Source organism: Ruditapes philippinarum, unplaced genomic scaffold, assembly GCF_026571515.1.
Source record: "Ruditapes philippinarum isolate M1 unplaced genomic scaffold, ASM2657151v2 ctg3217_1_1_1_1, whole genome shotgun sequence".
Taxonomy (NCBI): Eukaryota; Metazoa; Mollusca; class Bivalvia; order Venerida; family Veneridae; genus Ruditapes; species Ruditapes philippinarum.
This window is the reverse complement of record NW_026854318.1, coordinates 89,824-108,171: the sequence shown is the minus strand read 5'-3', so window position 1 is coordinate 108,171 and position 18,348 is coordinate 89,824. Positions and strand designations below refer to the sequence as shown.

Genomic DNA, 18,348 nt, shown 5'->3' with positions numbered 1-18,348 from the left:
TTGTACATGTGATTCCGTGTTGAATAAAACTTGCTAAAATAAGCTTATTTGTTTACCCTGTTAAAGAGCTTTAAAATAAAAAAGTCATATTCCAAAAAGTTTGGAATAAGGTTAAATCATGGTCAGAAAAGGTTGGTTAGATTAGGTTGGATTATATATGATAATGGTCAGAAAGGGTTAGAATATATCGAAATAATGGTCAGAAAAAGGTTGGATTATGGTCAGAAAATGATCAGAAAGTGTTGGATTATGGTCAGAAAAGGTTGGATGATAGTCATGTTATGACATTGAATAGACGTCGTTTTCTGACGTCTAAAATACTTTCAAATACAACTGTCTGCCAACGTTTACCAAACGTCAGGGTCTAACGTCAGTACAACGTTGGTACAATATCTCTTCTTCGCTGGTCGTAGCATTGAGGAAATCTGTTCCAAAGTACAGCATCTGTCTCAGTGCTAATAGTATCAGAATCTCTTTATTGGTGTCCCGTTCCGTTTCGCTATGATAATTCTTTATCGGGAAAATATTTTGTTCCTAAAACAATAATAAAACGACCACGTTAAGACATTAGCCAATGAACAAAGGTAATGTTGTCTAATTACCTGATCAAATTGAAACGTTTATTTAAATTATGACAAATTAATAAACTTCAAGTTTCTCATGTAAACACCGGAAAGTATTATATAGTGGTCCATGTTTTGGTTAAAATGAGAAATTAAAAGCAACTAAAATATAATTGTTTCAAATTTAAATATACATGTATTGCTCTGATGACTTTAAAAAATAATTTTCGACGACTTTTTGAAATTCTTTTCTTCAATTTTTGAAATAAATGTATTGTATTCAATTTTGGGATAAATGTGTATTGTATTATTTCATTTTACAATTTTATATAAGTTTGCATAGATCGCAGTTAGGATTATCATAGGCTAGTGGTATTGAAAAGCGAAAAGTTGTTTAGATGAAAGATGTCAAATTTCCATCCGATTTTATGACATGCATGTTCTATATTCAACTTTTGATATGAACGATTCATAAGGGTAAAAATGTATAAGGCATGTTCTTACCGGAACATTTTTTAATTCGACGGCAATATCAACATCTTGGAATTTAACAAATTATGTTTTAACTGTTGGCTGTATAATATGGATGTGTTTACGATATTTCTAAGACGTTTTTACTTATAAATGGCCATACCAACCGGAAATCTCAAGGAAATATTGTTTGGGTCCCTCAAAAGTTGTACAAAACGATTTTGCAGCGGAATTAGACAACTTGTATTTTAACGACTGACTCTAGAATGTGGTGTTTTCAATACACTTTTTAAAGACAAAGAACAAATCGTCGTTAACAAAAATTACCATGCCACGCTGAAATCTCCAGGACATATTGTTTGGGTTAGGGCTTTGTACAACATGAATTTGAAACGAAAACAGACTATTTGTGCTTGAACGGTATGCATTAGAATATGTTTTTTTACCAAAAATCATTCACTTTATATAGAGAAAGAACAAAACGCCGGTCCAATAATTGACTATGCAGTGCGGAATTCTCACGGACATATCTTTGCTTCTCAATTTGTGCAAAGACTGCTTCTCATTTTGTGCAAAGAGGACCCTTCAAGGTAGGTTGTACAGAAAGGAATTGTCAACAGAAGCAGGCAATGTGTTTAAACTCTGAAGAATATGGATGTTATTTACGAAATTTCTTAAACTTATTCCTTTACAAAAAAGACTTTCAATTAGTGTAATGTGGCATGCCAGTAGTGCAACATTGTTTTGTATGTAGTTAATAATATACGATGATAATCTATATTAAGTTTCTACAAATATTAACAACTAATCATGGTAATAAATATAAAAATACATATGTAAATATACCCTTGACAAAAGTTTCATCAACTGTATTTTTCAAAATGTCCATTACATGTTTCGTTGCAAATGGTATATCATGCTATAAGAAATGCAGACAATCGAATACACTCAATTCGTTTTCCTTACAAAAGTTCACACCTAGCTGTATTTGTTCTGTCTCTAATCCGTTTAAATATTTTTAAGTCCATTTTGCCCGACTTGTTATTTTTAAAATATATTTTCTAAAACAGTTTCAGACTCAAAACAAAAATTTCTTCTATAAATAGATTTTTTGGATTTTCACAATGTTAAGGTCACCTTTTTATAGCTTTCGAATTGAAATAACCAGTCTTGCTCAGCAAACAAATACATACATAACGCACTGTCTACTAAAATAATTAGTAATTTTCTGTAGAAGATACAAACGTAAGAAATAAATTAACGAATTTAAGTATATGTTTTTGTTTTGTATTTTTAACGCCTTCCCAGCGTAAAATTTGTACCGGTTTTCATTCATTCATATGACATGCTGCGAGTCACCGAAGGGGGATACTTTACATTATAGAAATGGGACGGAAGTTTTTATTTCGATTTTATTTTTAGCCGTAACCCGGGGGGGTTTAATTTTAAAATCGGGTACATGGCCCAAAAATTTTAAACAAAAATGCCACCGTCAAAATTATGGGCGGGGAAAACAATGCGTTTTATTTTAACAAAAAAGGGGGGTGCTAAGACTAAGTTTTAAGGGGGTTGATTAAGCGTTGCCCCCGTTTTAGTACAAATGTCCATTTGTTTTTCTTGGAACCAACAATGTGCGGGTTTAAAAAAAAGATTGTGAAAAAATCTTAAATTTATATAATTAATATTTTTAGGAAATTAAAGGAGAAGGGGGTATGGAATCTTGACAAAAAAAAAGAGTTTTAAAATATCGGGTTATTGTTAAATCGAGCGAGTACTACATACTGTTAAGTAACTTCAGCCTCCAAAGAAGAACATGTAATTTGACAAAATGCCTTTATCAGCATGTACTAGTGTATGCAAGATAATCGCCCTTACGGAAGCTCGACGTATGGTATAATGATCATTATCATACTTTGTCTTAAGAGACCGTTTCATAAAGCGACCGTTTGGGTGTTTTCCTATGCGCGGTCGCTAAATACACGATTCAACGTACATGCTGATTAAAAAACGGATATCAATAAATATTCTTATTTCAAAAAGGATATTTTGAAATCAGTATCATTTTTTATTCTTTGCTGAAAACCAGATTTGCTACAATAAATCTCACATATAATAAGTGTTACGGCCTAATCATTGTACACATGTTTTGACAATTCAACGAGCCATTAAACAAAGGTATCGTTAGATGGGACGAAAGTATAAAATTAATGTCATTCTGAAAAGAGAAAACAGTTTTATTTGATTTTTTTACAAAGGTACAATTATATCTACAAGAGAAACACATATATTATTTTATAGGCTTTTTGACCTCAGTTGATTTCTTTGATTTCCTACGGATATATTTTGCAGTTAAATGTTACTTATTTTCGTGCACAAGAACTTGTAGTTTACTAAAATCTGGATGAAAATCCAGTTCCATGGTTGAGGAAATCTGTTCCAAAGTTCACCATTTGTCTCAGAGCCAATAGTATCAGAATTTCAGCATTAATGTTTTTCGCCGATTCGTGTTCGTAATTCTTTACAGGGAAAATATTCTGCTTCTAAAGAAAAAAGTAAAAGATAAGATCGTTTGACATTTAATTATACACAAAGTTTTTTTACTATTGAAATGTCTGCACTGATTAAAAATTAGGTAGATAACCCCTAATGGGTACTATATAGAACTGTGAAATTGACAAGATAAGACAGTTATATGCCTAAAGATCAACTGCATGCAAATTTAAACAAAATGAGTGTTGGAGGTTTTTTTAACTAAACTTTTGCTATAAGATGAGCTCTTTTTTCAGAAATGAGGAAACGAAACTCCAAATAATTTATAGTATCATCATTATGAAAAATGTTTTTCTTCCATTGCCCATTGGTAAAAAACAGATAACAACCTTTTGCAGGTAACAAATTACACAAGCAAACTGATTGCTTCGAAACGAAATATTAAAAATATGTAGAAAAATGTTACCCTACCCCATCCACTTTAAGCATTTATTTGACCATTTTCCTTTGTAAAAACCTTATTCAAAATATCCCTAACATTTTACTACAATGAGAAGCTGTTTCCAAAATTTGCCTTTTTTAAGTATATTGGTTGATGTTTCAAAATATAAAATACTTTTACCGTGTAGTTTTATTTCTTTTTAGATATATATGAATATATGTCGTATCATATTTGCTATAACATTTGGCATTATTTAGCAAACAAAAACCTACAAGAATTATTAAATTAAAATCAAAGACTTTTGTCTTTCCATAAGAGATTTAAGAGATACATGTATGTAGATAATGATAAAAAAGTAAAAAAAGAAAACATATAGTTGCCCCTTCTGGGGTCTGTACCCACGCTCCTCAGAATCAATGCAGTTGACAATGATTTTAGCCTGTATGAATACTACCGGTATTCAAAGTGGAGGTAATGCATTTAGAATGATCTATCTTAAGTCAAATAAATAATTTTGCATACCCGTTTGTAAGGAATGAAAAATTATAGTCAATATTTACACAAAAAAACGTTTCTTTTATCTGATGTTATAATATTCACGAACATATCACACTTCAAATAATCAGTTCCCCCAATTAACATGTGTTTATTACCCCTGATACAATTATTGTTATATACCATAAAAAATATTTCGTTTACAGGTTAAATATGGGGACAGTCTTGAATATAGATAAAGTGCTAAAGCGATATATGAAAGGAAATCGTTGAATAAGGATTTTTTGCTCATTCATGAACTCTATAATTATGAGCATTAGAAATTATGTGTTTCCTGTACGGAGATGATGTCTGACTCATGGTACAAGATACATAAACTTTATAAAAATGTCTGACATAGACAATACAAATTGACAACGTATATACGACATGTACTATTGTATGCAAGATAATCGTCCTCACTGAAGCTCGACGTATGGTATAATGTTCATTATCATACTTTCTCTTAACCCTTTACCTCATATATTCGCGAAACAACGTACTTTCGACCCCCCCCTTTTTTAGGCCTCAAAAAATGTCCTATTTGTTCCCCAAACAGATGTTTTCGTTTGAGAAATGTTGCTAAAAAAATGAGCAATTTTTCGACGCCGCCCCCCATCTAAAAGATACATCAGGGGGTTGCCAGAAGGGGATGAAAAATTCAAGAAAATTTTGGACTTTTGAGAGGCTAAAAATGATCCCAGGTCGATCATATTGTAACGTGTAACCAACGCTGAAAAGCCTTTGACTCTATCTCAATCCCTTGAGAAGTTGCAGCACTTTGAAATAAATTTTGATGGAAAAAATCGAGGCAAAATATTGATTTTTGGCAATTTTGAGATGCCCCCTCGTTGCCATGGTAACAGGAAATTTAAGACTGAGCATGTCGTTACAAAGGCAATGGTCCAGTCAACATTTGTGCCAAGTTTGATTAGTATTGAAGCATTTTTCATAGTTTCTTAGCAGTTTGAACTTGTAACAGGAGGCATTTCATTGAAAACGGCCATTTTTCACAATATGCTCATGGGGAAAAGGGTTAAGAGACCGTTTCATTAAGCGACCGTTTGGGGGTGTTTCCTTTGCGCGGTTGCTAAATGCACGATTCACTGTACATGTAGATTAAAAACGATATAAATAAATATTCTTATTTCAAAAGAAATATTTTGAAATCAGTATTATTTTTATTCTTTGCTGAAAACCAGATTTATTACATGTTAGAAATGATAGAAATAGCAAGGTCAAACAGGAGAGTGTCAATGTATCTGACATAAAATAGGTGTTGTGACATAATCATTTACACGTGTTTTTACAACTCAACGGCTCATTAAACACAGGTATAGTTATATGGAACTGAATAACAAAATTATTGTCATTCTGAATAGAGAAAACAGTTTTATTTGTTTTATTCTAAGATGACCGTAGAATAGTTTACTAAAATCCAAAATGAGTATTGTCTAATTTGACTAAATAATAATGTTTTTTTTTTCAGTAGTTTAATATTTTGGTTATTTCCCGCAATTGAAATAAATATTCTGAAATAAAAACAGTAAGCAAAAACATGTAATTTAGCACGCAAGTTATTGGTCTGGACCTACATCAAATGGAACATTTAAAGCAAAAAAAATTTCAAGTGCCGTTATGTCAAAATTCCTCAGTAAAGTACTTTTAAATATAAAGCATGTATTTACCGGAACCTTATATAACTCCACGGCCAGATTAACAGCTTGCTTGACTTTTTCACTCGTATATATATTTGTTACATTTGTTGCAACCGATTGACACAGTACATCAATTTTGGTTAACACTACAAAAGTTGCAATATCTGTAAATAGAAAAAAATGCAATCATCTTGCTTCATCGTTTTAACATAATCATTTTTAAGTTACAAACACTACACATGCCGATGAGTTTGTGTCTTTGTTTCATAAAATCGATAAACAATTTTAGCCATTTATAATCAACCATGAAATTCTGAGATCTTTTTAACTTAAAATTTAGCAGATATTAAGCTAAAATCTCTCACAAATATATAGTTATAGCATGAAATGATGCAAATTAACAGAGTTACCAACGTCCCCCGCCTCTGGGAATTTTTTATAAAGCATAAAATTTCGCTATTCCAAAAAAAAAAATGATGTATGGATGTCAGGACTTTCAGTCCAAAATTATGATCAATGCTACATCTACAAATGCAACAATAAATTTATTTTATTTTAAGAAATAAAATTAAACATGGAATTTAAAAATTCATCATGATAAGCTTTGACAAAGTGTGACCTTGACAATGGAAGTATGGGTGCAGGTGTTGTGCATGACACATCGTCTTATTATAGTGACTATTCACGCAAGTATTTACAAAATCCTTTGATATATGGAAAAGCTATGGAACGGACACAAAATTTACCCTGTAACAGACTGTGTTAAATTTTGACCTCTAAGTGTGACCTTGAACTTGGCGGTAGGGATGCAGGTGTTGCGCATGACACATCGTCTTATTATAGTGACTTTTCACGCAAGTATTTACAAAATCCTTTGATATATGAAAAAGTTATGGACCGGACACAAAATTTACCCTGTAACAGACTGTGTTAATATTTGATTTCCAAGTGTGACATTGACCCTGGAGGTAGGTGACCAGTTGTTGCGCATGACACATCATCTTATTATTGTGAAAAATTCTGGCAAGTATTTACAAAATCCCTTCAAATATAAGAAAGTTATGGACCGGACACGACATTTACCCTCAAATAGACAATGTTGACCTTGAGCAAGTGCGATCTTGACCCTTGAGGTAGGGATCTGCTTATTGCGCATGACACATCGTCTTATTATAACAAACATTTATGCCAAGTTATTTTAGATTCTTTCATAAATGACAAAGTTATAGACCGGACGGACGGACTGATGGAAGGACGGACAGACAGACGGATGGAGCCTATTTCTAAAATCCCCTTTTTTCTTCGAAAAGGCGGGGGACAGAAATAGCAATTACTCCAACAATAATGATGTTGATAGTTGTCGTTCTAGTCTTTTCATCCAATGAAGTTTCTTATCAATATCTCTAAAGTTTTATGAGTTAATGTCTTGACAAATGGTATGTATGTAAATAAACTAAAAGTACAAACTTAAAAGAGTGAAATATAAAGATTTTATAAATCTGCTAGTCTGCTGGTCACTGGTCCTCTATGAGATCCATCAACACATTAAGTTTCGAGTAGATATTCTGAGCACTGTGATGTGCGAGACATGTTCAGGATGTAAATTAAGCATAACAATAACAAAGACAATGCCTAGATGGATCAAGTTATTATTCCTGTGCATTGCATTTTTTATTCAATGGCCCTTTTCTTTATATGATGTTTATACTTGAAATATCTTTTCTATATTTATCACGACAAAAATAACAAAATAAGTAATAATGAAACATACAATAACTCAAAATTATAGAAAAGAAACAAAACAACAACAACAACAACAATAATAATAATAATAATAATAATAATAATAATAATAATAATGATTAGAATAATGATGATTTTATGATAATGATAATTGTAATAATAATGATAATACAAAGAAAAAATAGGAAGAAGAATCATTCACAATTGATATATATCCCTACGTGGACTCTGTCGTATGAAATTAATCAAATCATTGTACACTGACTGAATAAATTGATTCTTGTTATATACCTTCTGGGCTTAATTCAGCGTGAACATCCTTAACTATCTGTTTGGTTTCACCTGAAACATTATCTTGTCCGAGAATATTAGCGTCCACTACATACACAACGCAGTTCACTTTATCGCACATTTTAGGATCAGACCTATAATAGTCGCTCTTTGGTGAAATGGGTGATGCAGGATTAAACTTAATGTAAAATAAAAACAAAATTAAATATACATGTTACTTTTATATCATGTTTGCTTTAATATAATTTTGCTGTTTTGTTTTTAGTTGCGTTTATCAAGATTCTGAAACAACGCTTTTCTGTGTCTAATAATCTACAAAACTGTTTATATGTGTAAGTATTTTGTTTAAGTTTTTGCAAATTGTAAAATAGACCTGTTTAATTAACTTTTCGTTGCTGTGTTGTTCGTGCAAGAAAATTTGCACATTGACTTTCTGATAATCTTTGACTAACAAATGTTGGCGATAATACTTACCACTGTTGGAAAAACTCACAGTCGACTGCGATATTTTATTTCAAAGTACCATTGAAAGTTAGGACCAAGTAACAAAGACACTGAGAATTTTGAAAAACCTTTTGTATCGTTTAATTTCAATCAATTAAATACTAATTTATCAAATTAATTTAATGTAGTGTTGAATAAAGACATAATCGTTCAGTGTGACATTTAACTATATACATTTATAGAGAAATCAAATCAAATTATCATTAATGAGATTGTTTCCCTTTGTCATACCTTGTAACCAGGGCAAATATTTCCATGCACAAGATATGGGATATCTTTCACATTCAAACCACTCATGTTGGTCTCTAAACCCATCGTATCCAATATGCAGATCTTCTTTAATGCGTCCCTTGGTCTATATTCCTTCAGCTAAAGATATTTGAGTTACATGAGGTACAGAAAAATTAGCAAAGTAATATCTACTACAATAAGTTTGAAAGGGGTAAACCCAAGATGGGTGTTTTTTCATGCAGGTCGATTATAAGTCCACTTCCGGTTAAACCGAATTTACCCTTCGTCCATATGTTCGTCCACAGTCCGTCCATGATATTTGATCCTGTGACATACAAAAAGTACTGAAAATATATTTATGAAACATGAAAAATCCGAAGATGACAAAGTCTGTGGATAACAAGATCAGTATCTCCCACAGGAAAAGTGATACCCTTTAAACCGTGTTCCAAAGCTGCTGTGCATTCATGGAACATTCGTTAAAACCCAGTCTTGGCAAGGGTAAAGTTTATTTCAAAGCTAGCATTTGGTTTGGCTTACAAATATGGCTGCGCCACATAAATTAATTAGGGAATATAGAACAGTGGTCGGCTCATTCCTTTTAATTTGTCACAAAGCTGATGTTAAATGAAACAATTCTAGACCTTAATCAAATGTTTAACCATAAGTGATTCTTATCAAATTTTGAGTCATCTATTTATTTTTAAGTTTGAATGTTTGATTTTCCTTTGATATATCTCATTACTTTGTGTTGGTCATTATTTCCTAAATATTAAAATATTTCAATTGGTTCTTGGGCACTTTGTTTGTGAATATCTTGGTGGCAGAAGATCTCAAGAGCCCTTCCCGGCAAGTTCAATGCACGTACAAGTTTGGTAGAAGAAATAATGTTTAACATAAGCAATTAGCTACATACATTGCGTACAATTATCACGTAAAGCTAGACACAGATGTAGTCGTTTATCAAAGATATTTTATATTGTAGACCTTATAAAAAGATAATTTATTATAACCAATTTATCAACGAACGATGAACATTAATACCTCATTTGTCAAGCTTCCGTCAGCTGCTCCAGCGCGTGTGACCTGTGCCATTCGATTCCTGTCTATTGTAGCTACAGTGTTTATAAATGAGGACTTCCCTGCTTTGACTTGACCCAACAGCATAATTCGGATCCTTTCAATTCCTTCTTCTTCGGTTTCATGCTGCTGTATAGTTTCTAAAAGACGCTCGTGGTACTTTCAATGCAAAGGAAACAATATCATCACATGTTACGGGTACAAACTTTATAACTTTACAACTAATATATTCGAATGCTTAAGGACATTGAATCTATTTTAATTGTGTTGGGTGACTTCAAATAGTTTTGTTTATTGTACAGATGTCAGCAGAAACCCTCAGTTTAGTACAACGTATTAACAAGAATAACAATTTTAAAATCAGCATATTATTCAATTAATTTGCCGAGGAATCGGAGTATTATAGAAATCACAGAGAAACAATTCGTAATTTTACATTGCCGACATAAATCACTAGGAGATCAAATTGATATCAGAATGTTTAAATAATTTGCATTTTGACATTTCTCAGTATAAAAAGAAAAGGTGTTTTAACATATGTTTTTCATACAGTAATGTACTGCAAAATGAACTGTCAACATCGTCAGCGTAGGTGCCATACATAATCGAGTGTTTCGCCCCGTTATACCTAGGACACTCTAATATAGTGGGGCCACAGTGGGGATCAAACCACTGTGTGTTGACAGTTAGCACCAGCTCTTTTCATCTCTCCTAAGCCATAACCAACAAGATGCCTTTTCAGCTGCACTACTGATTGAGCGGATTGCTTGCTTTCTCTGATGGCCAGTTATTCCTATCTCGGTCAGCATCTTCCAAAATGACTTAGCTTGGAAGCCCCTGGTCCCGACTTCTACGGAGAAAAGCCAGGCTTTCCATCCTTTCTTTCTACAGTCTTCAGTTAACGGGGTGTACTTGGCTGATTTACGTTCGTAAGCCTCGTCACACCTCTCTTCCCAAGGTACCGTCAGTTCAATGAGCACAATCTTCTTGTCCTGGGGGGCCCACAATACTATGTCACAGAGTTGTCTGGACCATCTCTTGGAAAAAAGTCGCTTTTCCAGGTCTACTCTCATCCCCCAGGTCTTTGATGACTGCAGGACCCCACTCTTCTGTCTTTCCCTCTCGAGGATGTCTGCTAATTGCCTTAAGACTCCATCGTGCCTCCACCTGTAACGGCCTTGTGACAGCGTTGTTGAGCAAGAACTAAGAACATGCTCCAGTGTTCCTCTCTTGCCACATAGAGAACACGATGGATCATCGATTAGTTTCCAGCGATGGAGATTAACTGGTGTCGGTAGAACATCATACACGCTGCGGAGAAGGAAGCTTATACGAATTGGCTTCATCTGCCAGATATCTGACCAGTTGAGTTTTCTCTCTGGTAGATTCCACATGGTAGATGCTCCTTGACTCCCCATCTGTACCAGTTGTGCCATTCTTCGCTCCTCTTCACCCTTCCTAATGTCGGCCTGAATCGTAGATCTTCTGTCTTGTCTGGATGTTGTTGAGTACCTCTGACGTTCAACCAATCCAAGGCCAAGGTGCCCTACAGTTGTGGTACCAACAATGTCAGCATGTCTGAGGCGTGACTCTGCTGACTCCACTGCTTGGCTGACTGGCTACTTTCTACCAATCCTTAGCTCGATACCGGCTCCTCGAATGCATTTATCAGGAGAGTCCTTAAGTGTCATAAGTAAGCGAGCCTTGGAGACCTTGAACTATTCGACCAATGAAGAGACTGGTAGCTGCAGTTCCCCTGTTGCAGTGTACAGACCTAGGCTTGTAAAACATTGCGGGAAGCCAAACCACTTCCGAATGTGCTTTTTTATATTACGCTCTAGGGATTTTGCTGTTGATGTTGGGATCTCATACAGCATCAAGGGCCAGCTAAGCCTTGGTAGTAGTGAGTGTTGGTCGATCCACACCTTAAACTTTCCTGGGAGTCCTGTCTTGTCTTTAGTCTTCAGATTCTGGCTCAGACTAACCTGGAGCTGATCGATAGCTTCCTTGTATATTAGGGTAGTATCAAATCACTTCCCAAGGCACTTGATAGGATTGTCTATGATCCTCGGGATGTCTTTGCCTTGAATCTTCCGGTCCACATGAGGCAGTATCTTCCCCTTCCTGAGTACAAGGTACCTTGACTTTCTTGACTTGAACTTCATTCTTGCCCAGGATGCTGTTTTTTCCAGAACACCAAGAATCCATCTTGCTTGTATGTAGGATTCTGTTGTTATGGTTATATCGTCCATAAACCCTCTGGTTTGAGGCATCCTTATGCCAGATGTCATCTTGGGACCCCTTGTCTCCTGTTCTGCTGCCTTCAAGATAAGATTCATGCCAAAGACAAACAAGATGACTGAGACTGTGCATCCTGTAACTATACCCCTTTCTACCTTGATCCAGTCAGTGGTAAAGTCTGGAGTGCTGAATCTAAGACGAACATTGCTGTAGTAGCTTCGTATCAGCATCTTTATCTTCTCTGGGATATGACAGTGGTCTATGGCATGTTCAATCACCTTGTGTGGAATAGATCCATAGGCGTTGGCAAGGTCTAACCAAACTACTGTGAGGTCACTGTTGTTGAAGCCTGCTTCTCTGATGAGCTGTGTTATTGCTGCAGTATGTTCAAGACATCCTGAAAAGCCTGGAATGCCACCCTTCTGGACTGCGGTGTTGACATAATCATTTTCTGTCATGAAGGCAGATATCCTCTTGGCGACAATTGAGAAGAATATCTTGCCCTCTACACTCAGCAAGGATATTGTTCGGAACTGGCTGATGTTTTCCGACTTCTTCTCCTTAGGTGTTAGGCATCCTTATGCTTCCTTCCAGAAATCAGGTACTGTTCCTTTACACCAGACAATCTTGATGAGGTACCACAGTTTCTTCAACAGCTTCGGGCAGTTCTTGTAGACCTTATAAGGGATCCCAATTGGTTCTGGGGCTGACATTGATCGGGCCTTCCTCACCACCTCACGAACGTCTCTCAGTGTTGGTTCAGTCAACGTAAATGGATGTGTAGGTGGGTCCACTGGGCGTATCTGCGAGCATTCCCCTAATGGATCTTCTCTCTGGGAGTCAGCGTGTGCTGTTTTCAGGTACTCCTCCGTTTCCTCTTTGCTGCTTGTCAGTCTTCCTGACTTCTCATCACTGAGCAGGGTTTTGGAGAACTTGTGCGGGTTGGAGATTAACGCTGCTCTCTGTCTCTCTCTTTTCTGCCTGCCTTTCCTCAGCCTCTCAGCTGTGGTCAGGCTCTTTAGCTTCTTTCTGATGATGTCCCTTCACTCGCTGAGACTAATCTTCTCTTGTTCAGTCGCTCTTTTATACTGCTTTCTAAATGAACGCAGTTCCCTTCTTAGGCGTTTTATCTCCATGTCCCTGCGATTTGGTTTGAAGGGCTTTGGGGCTTTCCTCTCTTAAATGCCAAACCTCTCCTTCCCAACTGCATACGTGATAGCTTAGAGTGTGCGTATTTTCCTGTCTACTTCGCCTTGGATAGCTACACTGAGTATAGTATCAAGGTCACCATCAAACAGCTGCCATTATTTCTTGTCTCCCTGTGTAGGCCACTTGACTTGCGGCTTCCGTTCTGTAGTGGGTTGTTGTCGCTGACTAGGTTCATCACGTGACTGGGTGTTGCTGTCTGTATTGCTTGCTTCTCCATCTAACTGGGATACTGGCTGTCAGCCCCTTCATCATGAGATTGGATTTCTTCAGCACTATGGTGACTATCCTGGCTGGAGTCTTCCTGCGTCTCACTTAGGTGTGACCCTTTGCACTGCTCATGCTGTAGATGCTGACCGCACTTTGATCTCGCTTGGTGGATCTTCAGTCCCCTGGCGTTTTTACACACATTTCCACACTTGCAAACAGATGATGCAATATGCCCAATTTTGTTTTATTTCGCTTATTCTAACTGTTGTATTTTTCCCTTTTCATCTGTTTTTGCATTGTTACATTGTCAAACGTTTGCATTGAGTTATCCTTTATATAATGATGCTACATGCTACTTCTCTTTAGGTTTCTATGTCATTCACTCGTGCAATTAGTTTATATTTATGGAATTGAAAAAAGAGAAAACTGCAGTGTTTGCATGTTCTTGTATACTATCATTTTCAATTGTATGATACATTTATTCAAAACATGATATATATTTGCTTGAAGTTATGAAGCAAGTAACTTGACAATAATGTAAAAAAGTAAAGACAGAGAACATGGTATGAATGTACACACTTGTACACATTTCTGTTTTTCCCAACAAGAGGGTCATAATGACCATTATACCGCTTCCCCTGCTTAACTAAAGGCTTTTGATTAATATTGTAAGCAAAAATTGAAAAACAGATAGAATTTCATAAAATTTATTATTATAAATGTAATTAAGGCAATTCATATATATGGATGTAACCTAATTGTTGACCCAAGATTATCCGTATTCGAATTTGACATATAAATCATTTAAACAACTTTGCTGGCAAATATCTAAGAATGTAAATATCACATTTACACTGCAAACAATGTTTTTTTCTCTATATTTTGGCTATGTGGCCTAGTTTTTGAGCCTTGATAGTCCATTTCAAAATATGAGTTAGAAATCTACATTCCAACATTTCTGACTAATATCCAGGGTATTGGTTGATCCATTTTTTAGCTGCGATACCTAGCTTTTGACAACATATGACCTATATTCAAAATTGAGCTTGAAATTATCCAAACAACCTTTTCGGCCATTTTCCAGGACGTTCGGATAGAAACAATAGCCTCTGCAGTGTTAACAAGACTTAGTGTTTTTTTTTCATATGTGGGCTATGTGACCTAGTTTTTGGCACCAGATGACCCATATTCAAACATGGATACAAACAACCTTTCTGACCGAATGGTCAAACATATTACCTCTAGAGCGATAACAAGATTTTTTTTTGTGTTTTCTTTCCATATTTTGGCTATATGACCGTTTTTGGACCTCAGTTGACCCTTTTAGAACTTAAGCTAGACATCCTCTAAACAATCTTTCTGACCAATATTCAAAACATTGGGCAAAAAAAGAAGCCCCAAGTGTGTTAAGTAAGTTTTTCAATATTTATGTTCTGATACTAAGCTTTAATCAACTTAACCTACAAGTCGTCTTATCATCATTTTTGACAAATTTCAAAATGATCCCTCTTGAGTTAACCTAGTCTCTTTACCCCAGATGACCCATATTCAAACTTGAGATAAAATGTCTTCATCAACCTTTCTGACCTATTTCTAGAGTCTCTAGAGTGTAAACAAGGTTGGTTTATATTTCGGCTGTGACATGGATGTGTGTTTCTGATCAATATTACCTATATCTGAAATTGAGCAAAAAAATAATCTTGTATGACCAATTTTCAGGTCATTTTAAAACAGTAGCATGACCTTGTTTCTGAACCCATATTTTAAAAAAAAACCTAGAAAAAAAAAATTTTTTTCAATTTTGGCTTGTGAATTTTTTACTTTTAGTGACCTTTTTTAACTAGCTAGAATCTTTTAAACATTTTTTAAAAGACTTTCGGGCAGCTTTAGCAAAACTAGCCCTTAGCGTTAAGTTTTCCCCTATTCAGGGTTTTTGACCTACCCTTTTTTAAAAATATTCAAACTTGAGCAAAAATTTATCTATAAACATTTCTGCTTATTTCAAGAATAGTCACAGAGCGTTTTTCAAGATTTTTTCATTTTCAGCTTTTGACTTTGTTTTTAAACAAAATGACCCCAAAGTAGTTCGACTTTTCGCTTTTGTCATGTTTAAGGGCTAAATGTGGCGGCGGCGACACTCAAAGAAGCTTTTAAAATCACCCCGAGTCGGCACAGGTTACAATAAAAACCCATTCTATTACCTAAAAGACATATAAATAAACCAAGTAAAGCACAAGAAAATATTTTATTTTTTGGGGATATTTTGAAAAATTTTTGACATTTTTTATTTTCCTGTTTTTTTTCTTTTTTTCCGAAGAAAGACAAGCATAAAATTGCAGAAACACGGGACAAACACGCAGCACCAACCCAAAACAAATAAACACGCAACAAATACGCCGCAAGGGGACACATAACACACCTCGCGCCAAAACATTTCCTGTTCCACGATCAAATGGCGTATGAAGACAAAAGTTTTTATCCCTTTTGAAAAGAAAATCAAAATACCCCCTTTAGACCAGCTTCCTCCAGGTTCGAACTTCCTCCAAGGTTCAACAACTAAAACAAAAATGAGATTTTATAAATACAATTTCATGTGCATTTATAAATTAAGGATACTTTTGTTTTCCTCATAAATATTTTACCTAATGACTAAATCAACTGAGCAAGCGATTGTATTCAGTAAATAAGATGACCATTTGAAGTTTATATTATACTCTAATTATTCAGGCAAATCTATTCAGTGCGGTTAATGTGAGCATTTACCATTTCAAAATGTTAAACTATTTATTAAACTCAAATATATATGATAAAATAATTTTTACCGGTTTTACGTTTGTTAAGTATATTAGCAACTAAAGCCTTAAGTCAATTCAACATTACCTTGCTCTTCAATTTCAGGGACAATACTCTCATGTCGTTCTTTGTTATGTTGCTTATTCTTTTTGAACAATTTCTGAAATGAAATATAAAAGAAGACATTTACAGTGTATGTTAATGTATCGTGCATTATTATGATATTTATTTATTATTTAGACTGTCAAAATATGCTACAAGTAAGCCAAGTAAATCATTTTAATAATAACAACAACAACAACATCATTAACAACAACAAAACAACAATTAATAAATACAAATTATAAAATCGTAGTGATATTTTCAATTATTGCAATCGTTTACTATACTTTTCTTTATCTATTTATTTTTTCTATTTTTTCTTTTGTTTTTTTTCTAAATTTTGTTTTAAAAAAAAGAGGAAAGAAAACAAACTTAAAATGTAATATCATAACAGTTTTAATCTAAGTATGCAAAATATGGCTTTATTTGCAAACAATATACCTTAATTTTATCCATGTGTGCCTCTTTGTACCTCAATATCTTTAAAAATCCTGTACTTGATGCAAATCAGAAAACCTGCAATTATGTTTTAAAGCTCTTAAATGATAATCGATATCAGACAAGGGTTGTCAATCTAAAATTTGTGAAATGTTTGAGTACTTATGATAAATATTATTCGAAGGTTAAACCGATAATACGTTCATAAAAAAAATTCCCTTTTCACAGTAATAATTTTGTAAATTTTAAAATAATTAATAAAAGTGTGTGGTTTTGGTATTTTTCAAAATTAATGAAACAAATAAAAATTGTCCATGATCAAGCAGTCAAAAACAATTACTGTAAAAATTTTTTTCGGATTTTTAGGTTTAAGCTAAATTATGAAACAAAATTCTTGTCTTTTTTTGGTAAATCAAAAAATATTTAACTAAGAATGCCCCACGGAATTATTTTTTTTGTTTACCTTTTTACAAAAAAACAAAAGAAAATGTTATTTTTTAAAACATTTTTAAATTTCATTTTAGCAGGTTGATCCACTCAAATGGGGTTTGGTGAAAACCAAATGAAAAAAAGCATTATAATGTATTTTAATTATGCCAATTCAAAACCCATTATTTCATTTTTGAAGAACGTTGAAAATCAATAACTGTGGAAAAATTAATGAAAAATTTTAAATAATTTTTTTACTTTTATTAAATACGTTTTTTTATTAGACCCCCAAATATTGATAAATTAAAAAAAGAAAAATCGAAGTTAGTAATTTTAAAAAAAAAACCCCTTTAAAAATTTGATAAATTAAGTTTAATTTTCCCTTTATTGGGGTATGAAAATAAAAAGTTAGTTTTTTATTATTTTCGGATTATATTTATTGTAATTTTAAAAAATTAACCCTTTAACAAAGTTTGAATTTTTGTTTTTAAAAAAAAATCCAAAGAGAAAATAAAAAAATTTATGTGTTTTTGAACGATGGGTCGAAATGTTCAACCCACCATGATGCAAGGGCTTTGTACAAAACCCATAGCAATTTTTAATGTTTTGGTTCGCAAAGAACAATGACAAGAAAGCGTGATCAATATTGCAAAATTTAAAGACAAGTATTGAAATACGTACACAATAGTCACTTTCTTAACTTCGAGCCTTTAATTATTATCATATCCGATATTTTTATGATCACGCTCTGATGATCTGGATGTATACCTTGTGGAATTGCTTTCCTGAATGACAAAGTAGATAAAATAGATAATCCTTCTATGTTGACTTTATAGAGATTACGGTTATTTTGATTGAAAATTGTGACGTGAAGAGTATAAAATGGGTAAAAAACTTTTAAGGAGTTACTTATCATAAGAAA

At 33.9% G+C, this 18,348-nt stretch overlaps 1 protein-coding gene and 1 long non-coding RNA gene across 2 annotated transcripts; both read right to left on the bottom strand.

Annotated features, from left to right (window-relative positions):
- Positions 1-3,233: 3,233 nt before the first annotated feature.
- Positions 3,234-12,474, bottom strand: LOC132739789 (interferon-induced protein 44-like). The gene is made up of 5 exons (XM_060727581.1): positions 9,972-12,474; positions 8,928-9,065; positions 8,193-8,370; positions 6,189-6,322; positions 3,234-3,574 (listed from the first exon to the last, which is right to left on the bottom strand). The coding sequence occupies exons 1-5, from the start codon at positions 10,092-10,094 to the stop codon at positions 3,425-3,427; spliced, it is 723 nt and encodes a 240-aa protein (XP_060583564.1). The 5' UTR covers positions 10,095-12,474; the 3' UTR covers positions 3,234-3,424.
- A 3,696-nt stretch (positions 12,475-16,170) lies between these two features.
- On the bottom strand, positions 16,171-17,120 carry LOC132739787 (uncharacterized). Its single transcript, XR_009627056.1, has 3 exons — positions 17,001-17,120; positions 16,545-16,617; positions 16,171-16,220 (listed from the first exon to the last, which is right to left on the bottom strand). It is a non-coding gene; the product is annotated as an uncharacterized LOC132739787 (long non-coding RNA).
- Between the last annotated feature and the right edge of the window lie 1,228 nt (positions 17,121-18,348).